The 23,712-nt window shown below is 38.9% G+C and overlaps 2 protein-coding genes across 3 annotated transcripts; both read right to left on the reverse strand.

The window, feature by feature from the left end:
• Nucleotides 1-388: 388 nt before the first annotated feature.
• LOC104215990 (metal tolerance protein C4) lies at nucleotides 389-5,968 on the reverse strand. The gene is made up of 13 exons (XM_009765949.2): nucleotides 5,441-5,968; nucleotides 5,300-5,351; nucleotides 4,539-4,671; nucleotides 4,386-4,441; nucleotides 3,924-4,038; nucleotides 3,770-3,827; nucleotides 3,543-3,661; nucleotides 3,348-3,467; nucleotides 1,801-1,902; nucleotides 1,653-1,725; nucleotides 1,507-1,574; nucleotides 804-864; nucleotides 389-729 (listed from the first exon to the last, which is right to left on the reverse strand). Exons 1-13 carry the CDS (start codon nucleotides 5,775-5,777, stop codon nucleotides 605-607), a joined length of 1,419 nt encoding a protein of 472 aa, XP_009764251.1. The 5' UTR covers nucleotides 5,778-5,968; the 3' UTR covers nucleotides 389-604.
• A 1,639-nt stretch (nucleotides 5,969-7,607) lies between these two features.
• LOC104215989 (mannosyl-oligosaccharide 1,2-alpha-mannosidase MNS1) lies at nucleotides 7,608-17,511 on the reverse strand. Of its 2 annotated transcripts, XM_009765944.2 has the most exons (14): nucleotides 17,204-17,511; nucleotides 15,901-15,948; nucleotides 15,123-15,317; nucleotides 13,243-13,355; nucleotides 12,447-12,512; nucleotides 12,149-12,320; nucleotides 11,339-11,428; nucleotides 11,056-11,180; nucleotides 10,844-10,909; nucleotides 9,612-9,720; nucleotides 9,418-9,516; nucleotides 8,922-9,005; nucleotides 8,667-8,837; nucleotides 7,608-8,216 (listed from the first exon to the last, which is right to left on the reverse strand). In XM_009765944.2, the coding sequence occupies exons 1-14, from the start codon at nucleotides 17,354-17,356 to the stop codon at nucleotides 7,968-7,970; spliced, it is 1,740 nt and encodes a 579-aa protein (XP_009764246.1). In that variant the 5' UTR covers nucleotides 17,357-17,511; the 3' UTR covers nucleotides 7,608-7,967. The 2 variants fall into 2 exon arrangements, with proteins under 2 accessions (XP_009764246.1, XP_009764248.1); XM_009765946.2 differs by lacking the exons at nucleotides 15,901-15,948; nucleotides 17,204-17,511 and adding an exon at nucleotides 15,536-15,646.
• Nucleotides 17,512-23,712: the final 6,201 nt, after the last annotated feature.

Below are 23,712 nucleotides of genomic sequence, written 5' to 3' on the forward strand. Positions count from 1 at the left end.
CTTGGGCTTGTATGTATTTGATGCACTATACTCAAACTTCGATCGCCTTTTCAAACTTGGGCATAGCGCATGTATCTGTTAAGGTATAGTGCATGTAACACATGCGCTATATAAAAATGATCCCAAGCCTTTTTTCCCCCACCTATTTTGGTATTTTTTAGTCCAAAAAAACCATCATTTTGGTTCCGGATTCCTACTGGAAGGCCCTATTTTTCTTTTTTTGAATTATCACTTGTCTGATGACTCTAATGTTCATACATCACATGATAAGGCTTGAGAGTATTAAGCCAGGAACCATTCTTTAAGCTGGTTAATGGGCATGAAATCTGTCCGAGGCGCCTTCAGACATCACTGAGTTGCTTTCCACTTGCAAAACCATCACCAGAAATGAGTAAAAGCTGCTTTTGTACACACAAGAAAAAAGACATGCAGAGGATCATTGTCCCCTACACTGGAACGACAAATTCTTCAAACAAGTTCTACACTGAAAGCTCGGTTTAGAGCATCCGAGCTAAATGATACTTCCCATAATTCATCAATTGTATCTCATTTTGTTATAATTTGAACAAAAAGTTTTTGCGTAGCTCAGTATTAAGTTATACACTCATGGGGATGGTCCAATTGGATTATGGGCCTCAATGTCCACATGCCTAATGCCTGGAACTATTTCCTGGATTTCCTTTTCTAGCCGATCAACTTCACTCCCTAGTGCTGTGACAACTTCCTCACCTGCCAAGAAACAAAAATGTTTCATAGCCCGTAATAGGCGCAATTCACAATCATACATCCAAAGTTATGCATACCATAGATTGACATCAGTTTCAGTAATTCTGCATCATCCTTCTGCTCTGAAGCCTCCCGAAACTACATATGAAAAAGAGAAAATAAGTGGCTATTATTTTTCAACAATGCTTGTACCTATCAAAATATAATGCTTGCAGACTGCATGGCCCTAAGGGTGAAGAAGAAAGTGAAATAATGTTTATGGTCATAATTTAGGCTGAAGCTATGACAATTCAAGAACTATGTCAGCACTGTTCAGCAAAATCAAATAGAGATGAACTAACTGATCTTCGAGAATGTTACAGCAAGAAATCATTTCGAAAAATATACTGCGAGAACAATGTGCCATGCAGATATTACATCACTTCAACAAAAGGCAAAAAAATAAATCAAAAACAATGTGCCAAGCAGATATATTATTATATTCTAAGAATTTATGTTGAATTTTATTACATCTTCCCAAAGAGAAGTCATCTTGAGAAACAACAAGATAGCGCCGAAGACATGTCATCACAAGGGCATGGTAAAGAAGTATTCAATCTTTCTATTTTAGAAGAGAGAAAGTAGTCTAAATTTTCAGTGCCTTCTTCTATCAACCCATTGATGCTGTCAGCTATTGAAATGCAAAAACAGGATGCGCCCCCCCCCCCTCCCCGCCCCTCAAACCCCAATGAGGGGTGGTGTGGCGGAAGAATTAAAAAGTTTGCATGGAAAACTAATAACCTGCTTAGCCCACACTTCACGTCCAGCTCTCTCTAGATAATTTTGAACCAGCACTACGCCATTGAAGTCTGCAATATAAAGCAACATATTAGAAGAGGTACCTTAAAGAAACTGAAGAATAGAAATGAAGAACCATTTCCCATCACCTATCTCCGCCTTAAACCTAAAGAACCCAGGTCCAATCACCTCACTTTTGCAATCATAAATGGAATCAACAACCTGTAGCAAGTATAGTTTGGATGGTTTAGTTAGGCAAACAGGTTAGCAGAGAAGAGCGATTCAGCAACAACATACTGGATCATTTTTCAGGAACTGCAGAACCCTGTCCATGTCATTGTCATCAATTGCTCTACCAATCAAAGCATGGCGATTTCTCTGAATCAGAAATATCGCAACCTGCATTCCAAATTGCATATTAAACCTCCCCTTTTTCAAAGCTTAAGTTTGAGATGACGGCAAAGAATATGCTCTCTCTCCTCTCCCCCTCCAAAAAAATAAAGGTGGTAAGCGTAAAAGACATCAGACAATTATTACTGACAACCAAGTTTAGTCATCCATATCATCAGTCACTGTAACAATCACAACAAGATCATATAAAGTGCATCATTCTAACACTGGAAAGCATTCCGTGAGATGGGTCTTCAAGATTTCACTTTTCTCAATCAACATCTCCTATACGCTACTTCACGACAACACAAGTTACTTCGATGCCAGTCTTAACTTTAGAATTTCGATATAAGAGCTAAGAACAACAACCACTCTATTCCTGTCTAGCTCAAATTGGCAATATGAATCATCAATATCTATCCTGCTGCATTTTGATCCATTTCATTCTAATACTCATATCTTTTGTCTTTTAGGACAAAGTAGAGGTTCTCTAAGACCACGGATTCACTAAATATCAAGCTTATCCCTACATGATCGTACAATCTCTAACTAAGGTAAAGGGCAACTATTAAACAGCATCACGCAGGACGTACTATAAGTGTACCAACAACGAATAAACTTTAATCATAAGCAGTTGGTTTCTCCTATATGGATACTTTGTTTCAATTATATTTTGTTCTTCACCAAGTCCACATGGGTTCTACGAAATTGTAGGTTTTTCGACGCAACTTCCCTCCCTATGATCTAACCTCGTCCTTTTTTCTAAAATTAATTTTAGTCTGCCTTGTCCTTTTTGATACCTCCAATCATGTTGTCACACCTATTGACCGGTGCATTTGGAGGTCAACATTGGACATTACGAAACCATGTCATGCAACCTTCTCTCAGTTTTCCCTCAAATCATGCTAGTTTCACCTTCTGGCACATGTGATCATTTCAAATCTTATCTAATCTTGTATAATAGCACATCTATCTTAACATTTGCATGTTTATAATTATAATACTCATCTCACTGATTTGGTGGTTCTAAGAGGCCAATATTCACTATCATATGACATTGTTGGACTCACAGCATTGGTGATAACTTTTGTGACATCTTTAATAGTGCAGTCATGTTTCTAATAAACCATACTTGATGTAATGTATCATACAATTCATTTTGTTAGTAGTCACAACACTATGAACACTCAGTATCAACCTCGACCTCCTGCTGTACATAAAATAACTAATAGGAAGGACCAAAGTACGAGCGTTTACTACAATCTGTAGGTTGTCACCAAATTCTCAACTTTGTGCACATGCAGAACAGATATATTTACAATCCCTAACTTCAACTAAAAGATCAATTTTGAACTCTAATTTTTTAATATGCTGATAGCTGACACACACTGAAAAATACATATAGATTACAATGCTTGAACTTCAGCACAGGTTTAAGGTTTAGCATCACATACCATTCCTAGAAGGTTGCCCACTATAATGGAACCAATGGGATCATAAATGGGATTTCCAGTGGCATTTACAGCAACCAGTGATGCAGCAGCAATGGCTAGGCCTGTAACTGCAGCACCATCCTACAAATTGAACATACATTACAGATCACTGACAAAGAGATCATGAGTAGGAGCTCAAGAAAACATGTTGGTCACCTCAGTCATGACAGCCACAGCTGTAGGATCATGGCCACGCCAAATATAATCTCTCACTGTCATTCCTTCTGCAGCAGCTCCTTTTTGGACAGCTTGTATAGCTACAATGAGAGAAATACCTAAAAGAAGTCCAGGGTCAGGAACGAAATGTAAAGGGAAATAAGGGGTAAAAATCATAACAGGAATGAAATTTTAGCTACTTGTATTTATTAAAGAAAAATTTGTACCCTCTATAATGAATGAGCCACCAATCACAAGTGCTGCATATCCAATATTTGCAGGTTGCTGAAACATATACATACAAAGAAATACAGTTCTGGTTGATGTGAAAGCACAGTATTCAACATCAGATGACGGATCACTGTATTTCAATTAAAGTACCTCAGAAGTCCACAAGTTTTGAACTCCATGAACTATTGTAGCACCACAACCAAGACAAAATATACCAACAGCAGATATTAAAGACCAGACAAATCTTTCCTTGGAGTAGCCGTATCTGCAGAGATAAAAATAAGAATTCAAAAAATTCATAAGCCTCTAAAGCTCCAAAACACATGTCACAAGAAAAAGAGCAACTATTCCACTCTAGCGGTGGTCTAAGATCTTTCATTCATCATGCGTTTGATATAGTGTTGTTAAGCCCTGCTCAGGCATGTATATGTGAAAACCAAATATCTTGTATGATACAGTTGCACATTCACCAAATAAATGGTACATATGTTCATTTTGCAATGCAAGCAAATACTACTATATCTAGAAACTTGAAGTGTGCTAAATACAAGAGAAATTTAAATTAAAAAAAAAAAGGAACGGTGCCTGCAATGTCAAGGTATTGAGACTTACGGGTGGATAGCATCTGGTGCACGTCTGGAGCTATTTAAACCATATGCAAGAAGTGCCTACAAAGTGAGCAATCAACATTGTTTTGACTGATGAAGTTTTAGAGATGGAACTTCGCACATACCAGGCCATGTTAGTTTAAAAAATGCGCAATACCTGATTTGCAAAATCCGCAACTGAATGTACAACTTCAGCCAACATGACATGGCTGGAACTGACAAACCAGACCCCAAACTTCAGGGAAAAGACAAGAAAATTGCACCATAAAGCTGTTGTGACTGCTCGCTGGCTATGGCAGCAGAAAAAGAAGAAATTTAGGTGACATAGTATAGAGATTCATGGTTTTAGCTAATGGAATTATTTTCCTGTTTTTGATCGATGGTAGGTTGTCACGATTGTAAAAGAGAAGGTTTTGATGTATGCATTTTAATCCAGAGAAACAACAAAATAACTTTGAGACTGAAGTAATTTTCCACTACGCAATAAGAAACACCGACCAAATGGAGTCCAAATTAAGCAGAATGGAGACATCCACTTAATGTTATTGAATGCCATCTGATTGATTCTGGAATTATCACTTACTCCCACCTTCAAGGTTAACTTCAAATTTTCTGGAATGCCATCTGATTGGTGGCAGTTTAACTTCAAAGCTTCAACGCCTCTAGGATCTCAAATTACAGAAATGTTTTTTACCGGATGTAAGCAAAAGGATCGTCATTATTGGTCGGACACATGAGAGACTAACAAAAGGATCAGAAAATAACTCACCAAACATATATGAGGGATTAGTTATGCACCTAACAGCACAATAAGGTTAAATTTACAGATTCTAGAAACCAGTAAGGCCATTTATGCAATTGTTGTGCCTTAAAAGAAAATAGAAGAGCATCATATATGAGGAGAACAACACACGTTACCCATGATCATCCACCTCAATCGTCCTTATCTTCTTAGCTCTGGTAATCAAACCTGCAAAAGAGCAATTCTGTTAAACATAATGCTAACACTACACATAATGAACAGCTCTATTTAAGTATAGGGACTAATATTTTGCTTACCCCGGCTGAAGAACAGGTGACTATTACTTCTGGAAATTGAAGACAATAAGACTACATTTCGCGACGAATTAACCGAGAATATACTGCGCAATGCGAATGAAGACGATGACGGACTTCCTCCACTGAGCTGGGAGCTCGGATTGCAATGAAATTTTTCATAAGCATCGAAATGAGGTTCAGTTTCTTCCTCTTCCACTTTGGATGGGCAAGACTGAAAAGAATCAAAATCAAATTTCTTTTGTAAAGTTGAGAGCGCTACAGATAGAGAACCGGAATGGGAGCCTTGATAGATATGGCGAAAGCGGCGAAAAGCAGAGAGAACACGAGGGTTAGGCATCAATGCGTGAAAAAGAAGACTGATGTAATCTAAAAATAGTTGGCAATTCCCCTAAAGGTTTGGAGTTTAGGGTTTTACAATGGAGGAGCTCTATTCAAGCTCATTGCTTACAGAAATGGAGTCGGATAGAGAGAGAAATGGAAATGGAGAGGGTGCTGAGAATCGGAAAATCCTCTCGAGCAAGAAATTCTCCATAGGCAAAAGGAGCATATTCCCCAAATGCGTCGTCCCCTTCGAAATTCTGTGACAATTATGTTGGGCCTGTTGGCCTGCTGTATGTTGGGCCTTTTGGCCCGTTATATGTTGGGCCTATTGGCCCGCTATACACCCTTCAACACCTGTTATATTTGCCTTTGGTTAGAAAACACAATTTGGTATTACTCCATTAGTCCATTTTAACCTTTTTAAATAAATTAATGAGGTTTCAATTCATGTGAATCTATTTTCTTTTTAGTTCGTGCAAAAAAAATTAATTTCTATATTTAGAAATAATTTACTTTTATGTAATAATTTATAGCCATAAAAAATATATATGCCTTATTTATATCACAAGTTCAAAAGTCTTCTCTCTTTTTTAAAATCTGTATTCAATTAAATAGGTTCACATAAATTGAAAATAGTATAAGAGTTTTGATTTAAATTCAAAAGAATTGGTTCATTTTTTCCTACGGAAAAAAATATCACTGTTTGCTTGTCTTTTTCAAAAAGAAATACTAATGCTTCTGGATCCTTAAGTAAAAAGTTTATCGAAAACAAGATAAACCTTCACAAAATAGGGATAAGATTTGCATATATATTATTCTCTCCAGACCCTACTTGTAAAATTACACTGAATTTATTGTTATTGTTGTATTAATACTTCTAGTACTTATCGAAAACAAGATAAACCTCAGGGATGTTATTTAAAGATTAGCTAGTACTTATTTTTGTTCTGAAATTGTAAACAAAAAATCTTAACTTCACGATAATGTATCGGCTAATTTTTAAATAACAAATGTATCGGCTAATTTTTAAATAACAACTCTTTAAAGTGACTACCTGGTGCCATTTCTACAAAGGAACATACATTTTCGTAATGTAACAAATTTAACGTAGAATGGTTATGTGAAGACGGAGTAACGTAAAATAGTATGTGAATGCGACTTAACAAGCTCCAGGAGAGAATTACACAAACATCCATTCTTAAGGTTTTTATTTAAATATTAGTCAATACTTATTTTGTCTTAAACTAAAAATCTTAATTTGAGGACAATTCAGAATATTTATGTCCCGAAAAATTAAACTGGACAACTAAAATTCAGGACATATTTGCTAACTCCTAAATAACAGCCCTTTAGAGCAGCTAACTGATATCATTTTTGCTATCATCGATTCTGAGATACATTAAACCAACCCAATATTACCCAGACAGGCTCACAGCACTAACCTCAAAAGTTAGGGAGAAATTCAAAAATAGCCAGATTTACAAGTGGTCATTAAAAAATAGTCACAGTTTCAAAAGTAATCAAAATTTAGCCACTTTTTATGTAAAGATAAATCTGAACGAAAACACTATTCAAAATCCAGAAAAATACTCCAGCATAATATACTGGAGTTCCAGTATAATATACCGGTCCATCATAATATGCTGGAAGTTCATACACAGGTGCACCACACTCCAGTATATTATGCTGGACCGGTTTCTGTAGCAGCAAAATAGTAGTTATTTTTCAATGACTTGGCAAACGCTGGCTATTTTTGAATAACCAATCTAAAAACTGGGTAGACCGTGCTATTTTTAACCAAAAGTTACTCAAGAGATATATTTGATCATCAACCATAGCGCAACTGTGCAAAAAAGTTGTCAACAGTCCTTGAAATTAGAATTTACCTGTTGTATTTGAAAAACGAAAATAAAAAGGTATGATATACAAAAACTCGTCCAGCCCCAAATATGTAGAGCTACCCGCAACCAAATGCCCTTATGACCTGTACTAGAATACAGTCGCTAGTATTAAGGGAACATAGAAAAAGGAAACTAAATAACTATGCTACATACTCATAACTTCTCCTATACTGAGCATTTTATCAATGTTGGGGGGGAAAATCCCGTCAATCTGGTTGAAGAAGTGCCAAGCAAAACTGCACTTGAATTCCAACTCTCAAATTGGCCTTCTCAATCAACAACTAAACTAATGATGACCTGTGAATCTACTTATTACCAAATCGGCCTTCTCTCCTGGTCCGTGGCCGCCTATATGATTTGGTTTGTCCAACTGACCTTCCAGAACTCACTGCTCGATCATTCCGGCTAACAATTTTTATGGGGTGGGCCTCTGTGTTGAAGACCCACTCATCTAGTGGAATGAGTGAAGAGGGTGAGAAAAGAAGGTAGAGATATTTAAGAGTCTCCGCAAGGAAAAAGCTTTGCATCATATCGTCTTGCACACCGGTATTAACCTGGGACAAACACCAACAAGTTAAAAATAGATGTCCAAAACATCTCGAGAATCGGGTTATACTCCGAGAATACACTTGTCTTTCATCGGTTATGTAAGGGGTCGTTTGGTTCAAGGGATTAGGTGGGTTATCCCGGTATAAATTTTGGGATTAAACTTATCCCGTTTTGGTTGGAGTTATTAGCTAAACCTGATATTCTTGTTATACCAAAATCTTGGAATAACTTATCCCTTATCCCATATAGAAGGTGGGATAAGTTATCCAGGTTATAGTCCCTGTTCTAATCCCAAGATTATGGGATATTTTGAACCAAACAGCCCCTAAGGGTAATGTCCTGGATCACTCCACCCATTGCCTTTTAAGTTTTGGGTTGGATGCTCAGATTCTTTCACATGAATTAATCTTTAACAAAATCACCAACTAGAGTTAGGAGTCTGAGTTTGTACTTACATCTTTAAGTCCAACATATCCAGACTCTATTCTCGAGTTCTTTTCAAATGCTTGAAATATGTTCCAACCCCACTCTTGGTATGTCTTGTTTCCAGTTAAACGCCAGAGGTAAAATAGAGACTCAACCGTTTCTGGCCTTAGTATGTTCCACGATGTGCCCACAGTCATATCCTGAAAAACAATCACAAATACTTTATCAGCATAAGCAAACAACAATAACAAATATGTACCAATAAAATAATTGGTAAAATCAACCTGCCCGTCATCATTAAAGAAATAGTTTTCTCCTGCCAATTTTGTAGGTGTTGACTGGTAGAAGTTATAGCAAGTCCAAGCAAGCTGCAAGAAGGGGTCAACATATCCAGTAAAATAGCAATACTCAAGTTTCCTGTTCTAACGAGCAATAATGGAAGTAGTCAATATGCAATAGATTAAGCCCACTGATCCTATGTGCCTTCTTTCCCTTTTATCTGAAAGAGAAAGTTAGAAGGTTGAATGATAAAATCTGCACTGTAGCCCACATTCAAGACCTACATGTTATTTCATAGGTTGTTTCATGCTTCACCCTGTATAACCCCACCAAATAAATTAAAGTAAACCAAGTAATCATCTGGAGTAGGCCGAACAATGTCCAATGTAACCTAAACAACCTCATACTCAAAGTTGATGCAAAACTTCTCCATCAGAGATCGATGGTCAAATAAGAACTTAAGTCAAAACATAGTTTAATGCTGTACAAGTTCAAATTTACCTCTTCTGCCAGTGATAAGAACTTCTGAGACTCGTCAGGACCATAACCAGACGACCCTAAAGCTAACATTCCTGGAGCGAAGCATGCAAGTTCATCCATCTATATAGAATTCAGAAAAGGGTAGATTAAACATGATATAAGAATAACACACATCATCACAACTCCCAGCTACCAATTTGAACCCTATACATCACCTTGTCATTTAAAGAACTTCCGATCTTCTCACCAATATAAGCAAAAGATGATGGGGTAGTCCTCCGCACCAAGCTTAAAAGACCTTTCATTGATGTCTCCCACATTTTTCTGTTTGGAAAATTAAATGGAAGAACTCTATGTAATACACTTAAGATTGCAATTTGCAAAAGAACGTCATACTCATTTAGAAGTCTCAGGAAAGAAATATGCATTGACATACTTTGACTTGGTCCACATTTCTGATCCTTTTGGTTCTAACTAAGCAATTATAACACAGAGTTTTCAGACAATAACCAATTTCGTCTTCCTGCACTTCAGAGCAGTAAAGGATAAGGAGCTCGCTTTGCACTTCTCAAAGGAAAGACGCTGCCCATAAACCCCCAGTTCTTTGGTCTTCAAATTAGTTTCTGCAGAACTGAGCTTACAGCTGCTAATCAAGATAATCCATAAGGACATCCTGCACTAAATTTTGATCGTTTTGACTAATCTAGTTTAACTAGCAAGAAAGTTAGAAAACAAAGTATTTGAAACTTAGGATTGGCGTATCTGAATTTTTGGAAACATGCTAAAGTGATGCTTGGAAGATGTAACAAGAGTGCAAGAACGCGACACAGAAAGAGTACTCTAGTTACATGTTAATCAAGATTTTAAGTTTTGCCCTTCTAGGAAAAAGTGATGGAGTATATAACAATGTCATCATTAAGGCTCCCGATGCAGCTCAGGTTTGATATTATGTATTATTTATCAGAATGATATAAAGATAGCAGGAAATTTCTTTTTTAAAAAAAAGTAGCAGTAAATTTAATCTCTCTTACTTCGATATTTATATGTATATCGAACGATACTATAATAGCAACAGCTCTAATAATCCAGGCCTACTTTTATGTATTTAGATTAAATCAACTCCTCAGCAAGTTGTCATTTTTTTCTCCTTAATGGTCCTTTTTCCTTTCATGTTCGGTCAAAATTCACGTGTTTCCTCTGATTGGGTTTCTTGGTAGTGCTCTACACATGTAAACATTTAACAGTATTTCTATGTGTTAGGCCGTGATGCATGACAAAGACTTGAATTCAGGCCCGACAAAGTATTCTAGCATTAGTTTACACACTTTACAGTTACGGATCCATCAGAACTGCAACTCATCATGTCAAAACAGGAAACCACTTGAAGTTTTGAATAGGAAAACTGTAAAGTAAAAAAATAAAGAAACTTTAAACTTAAGCTTCTTACCTGTAGTGTCCCACAGCAGCTGTTTTGTTTCCTTGTATCCAGGCCTTGAGTAAATATTCATAAAAGCTGAAACGACATAGTTTTACTATCTAAATGTACAAAAGAAACAAAGGAAAACCAAATGCCAGTGAACAGACGGATATGGTGATACCAGTCCTCTTTAGGTTCACATTATCAGATCTGTCATATGGAGAAAGATAAATGAAAGCTACCTGTCCCCCATGGCCCCAAACGTTATAGTGGAGTATGACGTTGTCCCTCTCTCGGGATTAATGTGTATTGGAAGCAAACCATCATCTGGAAAAGTTCTATTAAGTTCTAAGATAACATTCTCCACCTGAAATAGGAACATATGCCATTCAGTCACTAGCAGAACATCGTTTCAAGTATGTGTAGCTTAATCAATTGTCTACCATGCCAATTTTGGAATTGTAGTTTTATTTACTAGTAGTTATCAAGAAGTTATACTTTTAGATAAATTCTATTGGCACATACCTTCTGTTGATACTTTGAGTCTCCTGTCCGTTGCGAAAGAGCAATAAATTCAAGCTGCTCAGAGGCAGAATCTGCCAGGATACTATTACCCTGAGAGAAGGGAGCACAATAATTTCACCAAATGTACACTAGACTACAGCGATGTAATTACATATATGTGTTTGTGCATAGAAATTTAAGCATCATATATCACATGCCATGAGACTGAAATATTCAGATTTCAAAAGATAAGTCATTGGTGTGCAAAAAAAGACTCTGTCCAAGCGTTTAAGAGGAAAAGAACAAGTAAAAAACCATATATCGCAGTGACTGCACAAGCCCTGCAGCTTCCTAATATGCCCCAAAGAAAAGAAATAAAAAGCAATTAAAAAGAAGAGAGTTGGATTCCCACTGGTGAAAATTTCAGCAAAAGGACATCATCACAAGATGGCTGGGTGCACAAACAAGTTGAGAGTATGTGGGACAGTTTCCTAGAGAACTGCAATTGCTAAGTTGCAACAGACATGTTTCTCCCAGCAAGCTGAAGTCAGTTGGGAGAACGCCTGGAGGAGATGCAAGAAAGAGAGAAAACAAGGATTGGATCATAAGATCATTTAAGTATATTATGAGAAAATTAGAGCATTTAATAACGTATGATTCTTCATTCACACAGTTCCCCTTTTAGATACTCTTCTCCTATTGATGCAGGGTAAAGCATCAAATGACTCGTCAAATAAAATTTAGGATAATTCCCTATATCCTTTTCAGCATGAGATACATGAGTTATACTACAGCGGAAATCAACTTGAATTTGGTATAGTTCAAAATTACCCCTGTCCACCCAAGATTATGTGGATTCCCATGTGACAAGTTGATAATGTTGTAAGGGATGCCAGATGGTGTATTCCATGCAGGCAACAGTCTGTCAGCAATATCTTTAGCCTTATCAAGGAAAAGCTTATCACCAGAGAGATCATATGCACTAAGAAGTCCACCTACAACTCTGTTGTTGAATTACATAAAGAAACATTGAAACAAAAAACATAGAAACAAATCGTCAAAGCTGATAAAAGGTATCAGGAATCCAAGTAAACTCATTACAAAAGCATATTAAACCTTATAAAGAAACCTTATGGTTGTCTCAAAAACACTGGCATCATAATTCTTGTTGAAATCCAAGGAGCTTGCAACCCACCTGCCATCAACAACTTGTTAGCCACAAGCAATGAACGCTTAACTGAAGCACAAAAATATATAAAGTTACAAATGCCTATCACCTGGCAACATTGTTTCAGAGAGAGTAGAAAGTACACCTAATACATAACCCTAAAACCCAGAAGTAAAAGGGATATAATGAAATTGACACTTCAATTATTTTGGAAAGTCAAAATGCCAGACATCAAATCCACAATCCAAGGAAACACAGAACTCTAAGCAGTCTCTCACTGGGTGAGGACTTTGGGGACTCTGGCTGTTGAGGAGGCGGCAGTTAGGAGAACTGCAGACATTAATCAGAGAGATGACAATAAGTATAAAATGTTTTACTAACCCCAGATGCATTTTAACATTATCGCATGCACCAATTACTTGATTCTGGTGATTCCCGGTCATATTAAAAAAAAAAAAAAAAGTAACAATTCATTTTCTTCTTTACAACAAAACTAGGACCATAAGTAATATTGTCAAAGACAACCATGGTTACTGTGTGCAGGGAAGAGATCACCGTCAAATAAAATAAAGTAGAAGATAATGTATCCACATATACAAAGCTGGTTTTCACATAAAAAAGCTCTCAATCTAGAAAGAAAGGGAAAAGGTACAATCAAGAGCAATCACAAAATTTTAAGTTATAATACAACTAATTCCTGAATTAGAATAAGAAAGATAATTCGGGGCTTTCAGGGGCAAGAGAATAATGAACTCACTCTCTAGCTCTCTGAAACTGCTCATCCAGGCCCATGATATATAGTGTGTCAAGAGAATCTATTAATGTTGCCCCAAGACCACCAAAACTGTCAACACCCTTCTTTGTTTGTGGCTGGCATTGCAAAGGTTTATCATGACAATCAAATCAATACAGGCACATGACCAATAAAGGATATAGTATAAAGTTCCACAAGCACATAGCAGAAACAGTTCGAAAAGTATCAAGGAAAATTTATCCTCTTAGATTCAGTACTGAACAACGAACAAAAAGGGATCTCTCTTACAATTTTACATTTCCTTTCTGACTGTCATTAAATTATAGTCACCACAAAAAAAAGTCATTGAGAACTAATACCAATTCCATATAGATTCTGTCTAGGAATATTTTGCTAACACGTATAAGCTTCTGGGTGAATATGATCTTACATCACATGTTCGGTCAAAGAAAGAAAAAGGAATAGGGAAGTAGAGAGTCGAATAGATCATATATGAAGCTAGCAATTCCATCAAGAATAAGATTTTTGTTCACCATGAAGCTATTATACTCGGAAGCAGAGCCCAAATACCATAAACATAAACAAACTTCCACAAGTTTTTACCTCGCAGACAGACTTTTTAAGAAGAACAAGAAATATCATGTGCAACAAAATACTTATTACAGTTTACTTTCTCCGTAACTGATTGTTTAATCTTGTAGAAAATGTAGATTCTGTAGTTGACATCTTGCGATTTTTGTAACTAGCACAAGACTATCTTTTTGTTTCTTTTTCTTTTGAGGTCCTGTAACTTTGTTTGTGCCAAGGACTACTTTAATTGTTAATAAAATACCTGTTACCATGCTCAATTAAAAAATTTCCCCATAGAAGTTATTGCAAATGCAGAAGACTGAAGTTTTCACTTTTGATTGCACTAATGCTCCTCTCTCAAAGCTTTAACATAGAAAGAGCTTAAAAGATGATAGCGTTATCTTCATTACCAGGATACTCAAAATTCTTGATAAACTTTTTGAGAATCCAATTGTATGAATAATCTTCCCACATCTCGACAACTCCTAGTGTTCTAAACCGTACTTCGACATGAAAGGATTCTTGGGATGAGAAATAATAATATGTAACTTCTTTATGTTTACTTAAAGAGTGGACATAAGGGTAAATGAGATGCTACAAAGTAAAAAGCTATGATTTTTCCATTAGATCAATAGCAAAAGGACAAAATTAAATTAAAAGGTAAAAGAAAAAGCAAAGGCTTCTAGCTAGAGTGTTAGTCACTTTGGAATGGCCATAATTTCACCAATAGTGTCAAGTGAGAGTATTTGAAACAAATATAAAAAGTGGGAGCATTAATTAATTGAGACTTCACCCTTTCACATATTTAAATTTTGAGGTAACTCCTTTTTATCTGAGAAACCCTTGAGTACAAGATTTTTTTTTTTAATCAGTAATCTTGAGTACAAGATATTATTTTGTACAAAGGAAAGAACTAACTACATAAGATCGATACCTATGTAGGTATAACTTATTCTTCAACTTGTAGCCAAATAAACCTAAAACAGACTCCACCAAGGATGAAATTACATTTCAGAATGTAAATTATTCTACGACTGGGATGAAGCTCTTGATCCAACATTTTCCCAACAAATATTAGGGATGATGAAAATATGAAGACTCGCATTTAAATGATCAGCTTAAGGGTAAGGCATACAAAGTGATCACAATCACTCCAAGTAGAGAAAGAAAATATAAGAAATTAATCAACAGGGTAAAGCATTTAACGGCCAACTGAAATGCCTCCACCAAAGATTTGACTGCTAAGTGACTAAACATAATGGCACAAAGGCAATATTTCTACAAAGAAGACTTATTAGTAGCAACAACCAGACCTGAAGTTCATCATGGCCCCATGCATATTTTTCATATGAACTCCAGGCATGAAGCATAGCATCTTTCACTTTTTCTCTTCGTTGAGCATCAATGGGGTCATCAGCGAAATCCTTTTTCTTCACCACATCACCACCACTGCGACTAAAATTCATCTTTTCACCTGATATACCTCGACCATCCTTCAACTCTTCCAGCTACAGTAAACAAGACCATAAATGGAAACAAAAGCCAGCAATTAAATCATGATGAAGAAAACAGAACGAAATATTTAAAACACCAAGAATTTTGAAAGCGACTACAATAAACAATAGAAAACTAGATGGACTTTGCCCAAGCAAGTGATGTTCGTTATATGTTCTTTTACAAAAAAGACCTAGCAAGCCCTAACAATAAGATCAGTTGCAGCATAAACCTGCCAGAGCACAGATGGGCCCATCTATTCCTTCCACCGCCATTGTTGCCAAACCTATTGCCCGCACCACCACTATCTTCACCATTGCTGTCCTCAAATACCTCTCCCCCATAGGCATAAAGTATTTTTACTACAACATAAATGATGCTTGAACCGAATTGCAAGAATTATAACTTCATCAGGTTTTCAATTATACACAGTGAAACAATCTTTTTCATTCAGTTGGAAGGAGGAAAGGGCTACTTACCAGCAAAATTATAAGAAGCTCTAGTATAAAGATTTTCCCCACAAGCCAAAATTTACAGAAGAGGTGAAAATTAAACATAACAGTTCAGATTTTGAAAAGAAAAGCAGAAACTGCTTACCAGATTTTGCAACCGTATCACTTCTTCATGCAACTTAGAGATCTCTTCCTGCAAAATCACAAGTTCATTGACAAATTGCAAGACAAACTGAATTTAAAACTTCAAAAATATCCAAATAACAAATGCATCTAAGAACCACTAGCTTGCTTATGAAGAATACATATAAATAAACTTCTACATCAGAAGAAGATTCCATGAAACAGAAGAAGAAAATTCTATATAAACTGAAAGGCAATAAGCATCAAAAATCACTAGAACTTTGGTACTACTAGCTAGAAAACCAAATGTCCCAGGGTGCTTGCAACCATAAATAGAAAGCACTAGGGTATTAGGATTGGACAAGGGCCGTACTAGGTTTTGTGACCCCTAGGAAGTCTTCTTGTTGCATCTCTATTTTCAACGTGGGTCTAGTATAGTAGAATTCCAAGTTCTGGCCGTAAAGACCTGGGCACGAATCCCAGCAGCCACACTTCTTCAGAAGTTCTGAATTAGTTTGGGACTAAGGTGTAGTTGTTTTTGTTGCTCCTTGCTAAACAATTTATCTTTATCAAGGGTGATATTACCACCGTAAACCAACTTAAGTTTCAATTATCAATAAGAACCTCAAAGATATTGTCCTGCAGCAACTAGAAGATCTCTGAAATGAATGCCTATATATCTCTCAGTCTATGTAATCAAAAATCAAATATCGCTGAGAACTCTTCAATCCCCATACTCAGTGTTGCTGTTGATAGTTAACTCTTTGATAGGAGAAGAGACTTGCTAATACATTTTGTAAGTTCTACTTGGATTCATTGTATGAATGACCTACGACAAAAACACAAGAGATAAATCTAGTAAAAAGCTGATTACCTTGAATTTTCCAAAGTATAGTCTATCAAATTTATTGAGGACTCTACTAACCGGTAAAGTTGTTGTCATGTGACCAGGAGGTCACGGGTTCGAGCCATGGAAACAGCCTCTTGCATAAATGCAGGCTGCGTACGATAGACCCTACTGGTCCGGCCCTTCCCCGACCCCGCGCATAGCGGGAGCTTAGTGCGCCGGACTGCCCTTTTTTCTACTAATACAGATACAAAATACAAGCCTGCTACGTCCAATGGGGCTCTCAATTCTACAATTGGAACACATAGATTCTCCAGGAAAACATAGACAGTGTTATTGTTGTAACAAAGCAACAAACTTGCTCATAATTAAAAAGAAAACGATCAATGGCAGAACCAATTACCCAAATTACGGGAGTTAAGAGTGATTAGTTCCAATAAAAGGGAATTGACAATGAAGTAGGGAAAAACAAAAGTACCTGGTGATCTCGGACTAAAGTTTGTCGATCCCAAAAGAAGAAAGTACCAAATACAAAAACAATGAAAAGCAATGCGAGACGCATAGGCCGTTTCAAATAGTAAGATGGATTGATGTACCTCCACCTATTGCCGGACGATCTACTCCTCCCCATTTTACTTCTCTTTATTTCAATACTATACAAAGAAAGGAGAGGGGCGAAGAGGAACCTTTGTTAACCTCTATATCGTTTTTGTTTATCAGCGAGATCAAGTGAAAGATCGATCAAGATCAGGACTGGTTCGTTAAACAAAGGGGAAAGACTCCATTAGTCCATTAGGAAATAAGTATATTTTACTTATATTTAAAACAAGAAACAGTACAGACCAATAGCCGTTAGGGCGTAGGTTGGAGCTACAGTGTACTTCGTTGGGAACGAGAACACCCTGCTAAAATAGTTGGGACTTAATTTTTCCTTTAGCTTCTTTAGTTGGTGCTAAATTGACGTAGAGCCAGACACGCCGTTTGCCAACTTAAGAATGCCAAGCCTGTATAGGTCAAAATCTGACCACATGTCGGTTATTATTAAAAGGAATAGTAAAGGATCCACCAAGCTATAGTTGTACCTACGAGGTATAATAATGATGAGTATCTCGGCCACTGTTGAGATCGAGCCATCAAAAGGCTTATACGGTAGAATGTATGTCGTAATACTTGGGCGAGTAAGGAAGAATATAGTCAAGAGAGGGTATGCTGGTTAAAGGCCGTTAGATAAAGGGAAAGATTGATAATATATATATGAGAGAAGAAGGCAAGAAAAGGGGGTTCCTAAAAAAAAGAGAAAAAGGAACAGAAGAACGGGAGGAGACCTCCAACAACAAAGTAAAAGCCTAAAACTTTGTAATCGTCATTGTTGAATCAATAAAGATAGATCTCATAGTTATCAACGACATTTCTTACTTTCCCTCTTTGGTCTTACAAGTACGGAACAATGTATCAAAGATGTAAGCTTATTATTTACGTTTGATGTCTTTTAATCATCCTAAGAAATGTTATATAAGCTCGGCCTCATTCGATTCTTGCATTCAATATGCTTAGATCTAAAGTTAATTATGTTTGGCTAAGATTTATCTTCCATTTTCTTTATTAATTAGTTTAACGAAAAGCTTAGCGCTTTTTGGTCAAACAGTTTGGCGCCGTCTGTGGGGATTTCTTAGCCAAATTTTTTAGTTTCTTTTAGATCTAGAACCAACCAAGTATCACTTCCAGGCTGTCATAGCCTCACCATCTCGGTATTAACAACAACTCGAAAGAATGATAGATAAGCTTTTGAGATAACTGTACCAATCTAGGTTAGATATCTACATAAAATAGAAATTATGACCGATGTCTATGCAAAACCCATGTCTTACCTGTAGCGATGGGTTTGGCACGTCATATGCATGTTTAAAGTAGAATCACAGTCACTATGCGCTTGGCATGACTGCAATCCTATTTGACATATTCACCTTATATACCGGCCCGTACTCCCACCTCTTAGGATGGGATGATAGCCTACTGTGTGATCCTTTGAAATAGCGAGCATATCCTGCCTTATTTTCGTACCCACACGCACTGGATAATTTATGAACAAAGTATGACATGTTTCCCTTATTGGTTGTACGTATCAAACGGGGTCGGATTGGGACTCGGTTTCGATATCCCAACGGGCAAGGTAAGTCCCACCCACGAGAAGCCTAGACGCGATTAACAACGAAGCCGAACACGGCCACCAAATCTGAAATCATCATTCGAGTACGAGGCGAAGCGAGCGAGCCTACAGCGTCGTTCCTCCTTTCACCGACTTACCAGGCCAAGGTAACAGACAATTTCATTTGGGTTTCACTTATCACGATCTCTTGTTGGTTCAGAACGGGAACACGAGCACTCTCACAGGTATGCGAACATGGAATGGGCGCCACCAAGACACCCCAGGAAAAGGTTTCATACCATGCCATCTCGCAAGCAATGACCGAGCAAAGCCCTCTAAGTCGTACCGTATTACAAATAACAGAAATGGTTCAGCACAGGTCGACTATTAAGAAATCTCCAGAACAAGGGACTCACCCGTGAAATGCATAGTAGTCTCCAATTAAAGCAAAGTTAAGCGAACTAGGACTCGCCCATGAAACACACAGTATTCTCCAGTGAAAGCAAAACCAAGCACACCAGGACTCACCCTAACGCACGCATAAATAGTACGTCGATGTGTAATGTTCTCCAATAAAAATAATACAATGGGTTATAATTCGACCTCGCTCAAATTAACACCTTTACGGCCACCGACCATCGCCAAATAAGTTACAATTCGACCTCACTAGAATTAACACCTTTACGACCACCGGCCATCGCCAAATGGGTTACAATTAGACCTCGCTCGAATTAATACCTTTACGGCCACCGGCCATCGCCAAACGGGTTACAATTCGACCTCACTTGAATTAACACTTTTACGGCCACTGACCATCACCAAACAGGTTACAATTCGACCTCGCTCGAATTAATACCTTTACGGCCACCGGCCATCGCCAAACGGGTTACAATTCGACCTCGCTTGAATTAACACCTTTACGGCCACCGGCCATCGCCAAACGGGTTACAATTAGACCTCGCTCGAATTAACACCTTTACGGCCACCGGCTATTGCCAAACAGGTTACAATTAGACCTAGCTCGAATTAACACCTTACAGCCACCGGTCATCGCCAAACGACTTACAATTTGACCTCGCGCGAATTAACATCTTTACGGACATCGGCCATTGTAAAATGGTTTACAACTCGACCTCACTCGAATTAACATCTTTACGCCCACCCGCCATCATCAAATGTGTTACAATTCGACCTCGCTCGAGTTAACACCTTACGGTCATCGACCACCATCAAATAAAAGAAAATTTCAACCTCGCTCGAATTTACAACGGATTACAACTTTGATCTCTCAAATTCATATCTTCACGGTCGTCGGCCATCGCCAAGTAAAAGTAAAACCTCGCCCACCTGAACCGACAGATTGAAGTTCGGCCTTGTTCGAATATATGTCAAAAATTGACTTCGCCCAAGATGGCGACTCCAAGTTCGACCTCGTTCGAATATATAAGTCAGAAACTTTCGCCCAAGATGGCAACTCAAAGTTCGACCTCGCTCAAATACATATGGAAAAATTGATTTCAGCTAAATTGGTAAGTCTAAATTCAATCCCACTCGAACATACAAGTCGAAACTGACTTCGCCCAAGATGGCGAGTCTGAATTCGACCTCGTTTGAATTAAGGTTGATTCCACCTAAGTTGGAAAATAATAAGTCAACCTCGCGCGAACTTGCATATCCAAAGTGACCTCATTCGGACTCACACGATGAGATCCTACTCGATCCGGGTAAGGTCAGTTCTCAATTAAAAAAATCAGGGACTCATGATAAAGAAATCCGAAGGTCTATTCCCCAAAAAAGTATATAATAACAAACGGGAGGGAAAGAGAAAGAAAATCAAAATATACACAAACGAAAGTGAAGCAACTATTTCATTCAAATAAGTGCGCAACAATCGCACCTTACAAAAGGCCAAAATAGGCCCTCAGGGAAAAGATGAAAATAAACAACAAAAGAACAAAGAAAAAAAACTAAGTACATAGGTTGCGGCAAAGTTTCACTCGGCATCACCTTCACCGCCATTCTCCCCAACATCAGTATCATCAGAAGGGAGCCCATCCTCGACATCAACGCCCTCGCCAGCCTCTGGCATCGTAGGGTCATAACCGCAGGCAGTACGAGCTCGTGTGTCTTCGCCCAAGCATCTTCAAAGGCGGCCTCTGGAACATTCCCCTCCTCCCACAAACCCTTGTAAATATCACATTGGGCCTCAGCATGGACCCATAGCTCATACAGGCCGGGGGGAACAGTAGCTGAAGCAGACTCTTGAGGGGGAGCCTGAGCCAATAACTGCGCCTTCTCAGCTTCAAGAGCCACAACTCAGTCTCCCAAGATCGAAGCGTCCCGATCAAGTTCACCAATTCGCTCATCGAGCCGTGCTTCCCTCAGCGTGGTCATCACTCTCTCAGACTCTTGCTCGGACTTGAGGACGCGGATAGTATCCTCTAATGTCGCTGCCCTCGCCAAAGCTGACACGCGAGCATTCTCGGCGCTCTCCATCTCGGCCACTTTCTTTTCTAGCTCGGCCACCTTCTCCATCCATTCTGCACTTAGAATGTCGACCTTAGTAGCATTTTGCTCAAGCTCAGCTCGTAAAGATAGCACCTTCGCCTGAAGGTCCTCGCACTCCGCGGTAACCCCTTTGCCTACCTCAAGCTCTTCATCCTTGGCATGAAGCATCTCTTCTAGCTCACTGCATTTGCGAATAGACCGCATTAGTTCCTCATCTCTTTTCTCCAACTCCTCCTTGGTAGACTGGGTACTGTCGCCCACTCTTAGCTGCTTGTGCATCTCATGTCATCTGTTGTGATACCGTCGATACTTCTCAGCCATCTTCAGAAAAATCTCGGTCCGCGTCTCGCTCTACGAGCACTCTCGACCTCCAGCATGTAAGTCTACAAAAAAAAAGAAAAAAAAAGGAAGAAGAGAGGGAAGAATTAAGTCAGTAAAGACAAAGGTCACAAAGAAAAGGAAACAAAAAGGAACTCACTCTTAGGCCCATCGCGGCCACACTGCGTGACAACTCGTAGTCGAGCTCCGATTCAGCGGCAGAGCATAAAAGATCGAACTGCGGCACGAAGTCCACCGTGTCTTACCGCAGGTTGAGATCAGACGGAATTTCGAGTATTCGGAAAGGGCCTCCCGCTCTTACTACAGTTCGGGTAAAGCCCTCCTCGAATGCCCTCATTTCCTCAGGTTCAATGTCGGACTCGGATTCATAATCCTCAACCATGACGCCCTTCCCCCTCTCATTGGTCGAAAAGGGGGCGCGGTTCTGCTGAGATGTTGAAGGGCCACCCGAAATAGCAACAGCAGACTCAGAACTCCATCTCTCCGCCATATTAGCCCCTTGAACGCTTGCAATGGGCATCGTCTCCACGGCTGGGTTGGCACCACCGCCAACTTCGGGCACCGCAGGGGGAAGGTCGCCCCACGAAGATGTTTTGGATGGAGAAAACTCTTCCAATACTACCCCTCGTCTCTTCGACGGGGCCTCTCCACTACTAGCACGGGAAGATTCACTCATTGAACGGACTATGGGAATCAGAATCTCCGGTTGAGTAACCTCCAAGCACACAGCTTCGGCCGTAGATGTAAGTCGGACAGTAGCTTTTGGTGCAAGCCGGGCAGCAGCCCTCGGTGCAGGACAGGCAGAGGGTACCGATTGACGGAATGTAAGTGAAGGAGCCATCGTCTTTATCACTCCTCTATGACCTGTCAATAAGGAGGGATTAGATCATATAACGACAAGGTTAAAGAAACTATGAAGCAGAGAATAAAGCAAAACTACAACAAGCCGACTCACCAGTAAGAGGCTTGCGCCCAAACTTCTCATGGAAAGGCTCCCACGCACGAATCCCCATGGTGTGGGGGAGAATTGCGCTCACCCACTCGCGGATATCGGCAACTAGTGGGGGAGGTAGTCTCTCGACTGCAAAATAAAAAAAAAAGTCCTCAACAAAGTTGTTAAAAAGAAGACAATCGACGACCATCTTAAGAAAATCACAAAGTAAATAGGGGAAACTTACGAGCGAAGTTCCACGTCTCTGGAAACCCTGCCAATTTCGCCACAAGGTGCTTTGTCCCCACATAGAAGTAGCTTTCCCAAAAGTGGCAATTGGCCTTATCGTCCATCTTCACCACCAAACTCTTGGTTCCTCGATGGCGCATATGAATCATCGTACCCCGAAGAAAATGAGGGGCGAAGATGTGGAGCATGTGCCTTAAGGAAATTCCTCGACTGGCCAGCTCCGCATACTTGATGAGCATAAGAAAGAGCTTGTATGCATACAGAGAGAGTTGAGTCGGGCACACTTCGTAGAAGCGGCAGAAATCCACCACCAGAGAAGGAAGGGGGAGCGTGTACCCGATAATAAAAGGGTACGCGTAAAACATCCAGTAGCTCGGGCGGTACAAATGTACTATATTTTTCCCCACCGGTACCATTTCGATATGATCGGGGATTCCCCACTTGGCTTTGAGTGTCGTGATCGCCGCATCATCCATAGTGGAAGGAACGAGCTCCAGTTCATTTCTGAAATGGCTGTTAAAATCAGTCCTCGTCTTCCCCGGATGGGGGACTACCTCATCCACTGTCAGAAACCCTTCGTCTTCCACCACCTCCACTACCTCTTCGAGTAGGGATATGTCACTTTTCGGCATCGGAGCACTAACAGCTTTATCAGACTGGGCATGAGCACTAGCCATTTGTCTTCTTTGATTGAAATAAACGAGAACGACAAAGTAAAAAAAAAGGTAATGGTTACAGCGAATTCTAGTGAAAGCAGAAGTATGAAAGACTAGAGAAGGAGGAGGAAGTTTGCAAATTTCTTTCTTAGACAATT

Source organism: Nicotiana sylvestris, chromosome 6, assembly GCF_000393655.2.
Source record: "Nicotiana sylvestris chromosome 6, ASM39365v2, whole genome shotgun sequence".
In the NCBI taxonomy this organism is placed as follows: Eukaryota; Viridiplantae; Streptophyta; class Magnoliopsida; order Solanales; family Solanaceae; genus Nicotiana; species Nicotiana sylvestris.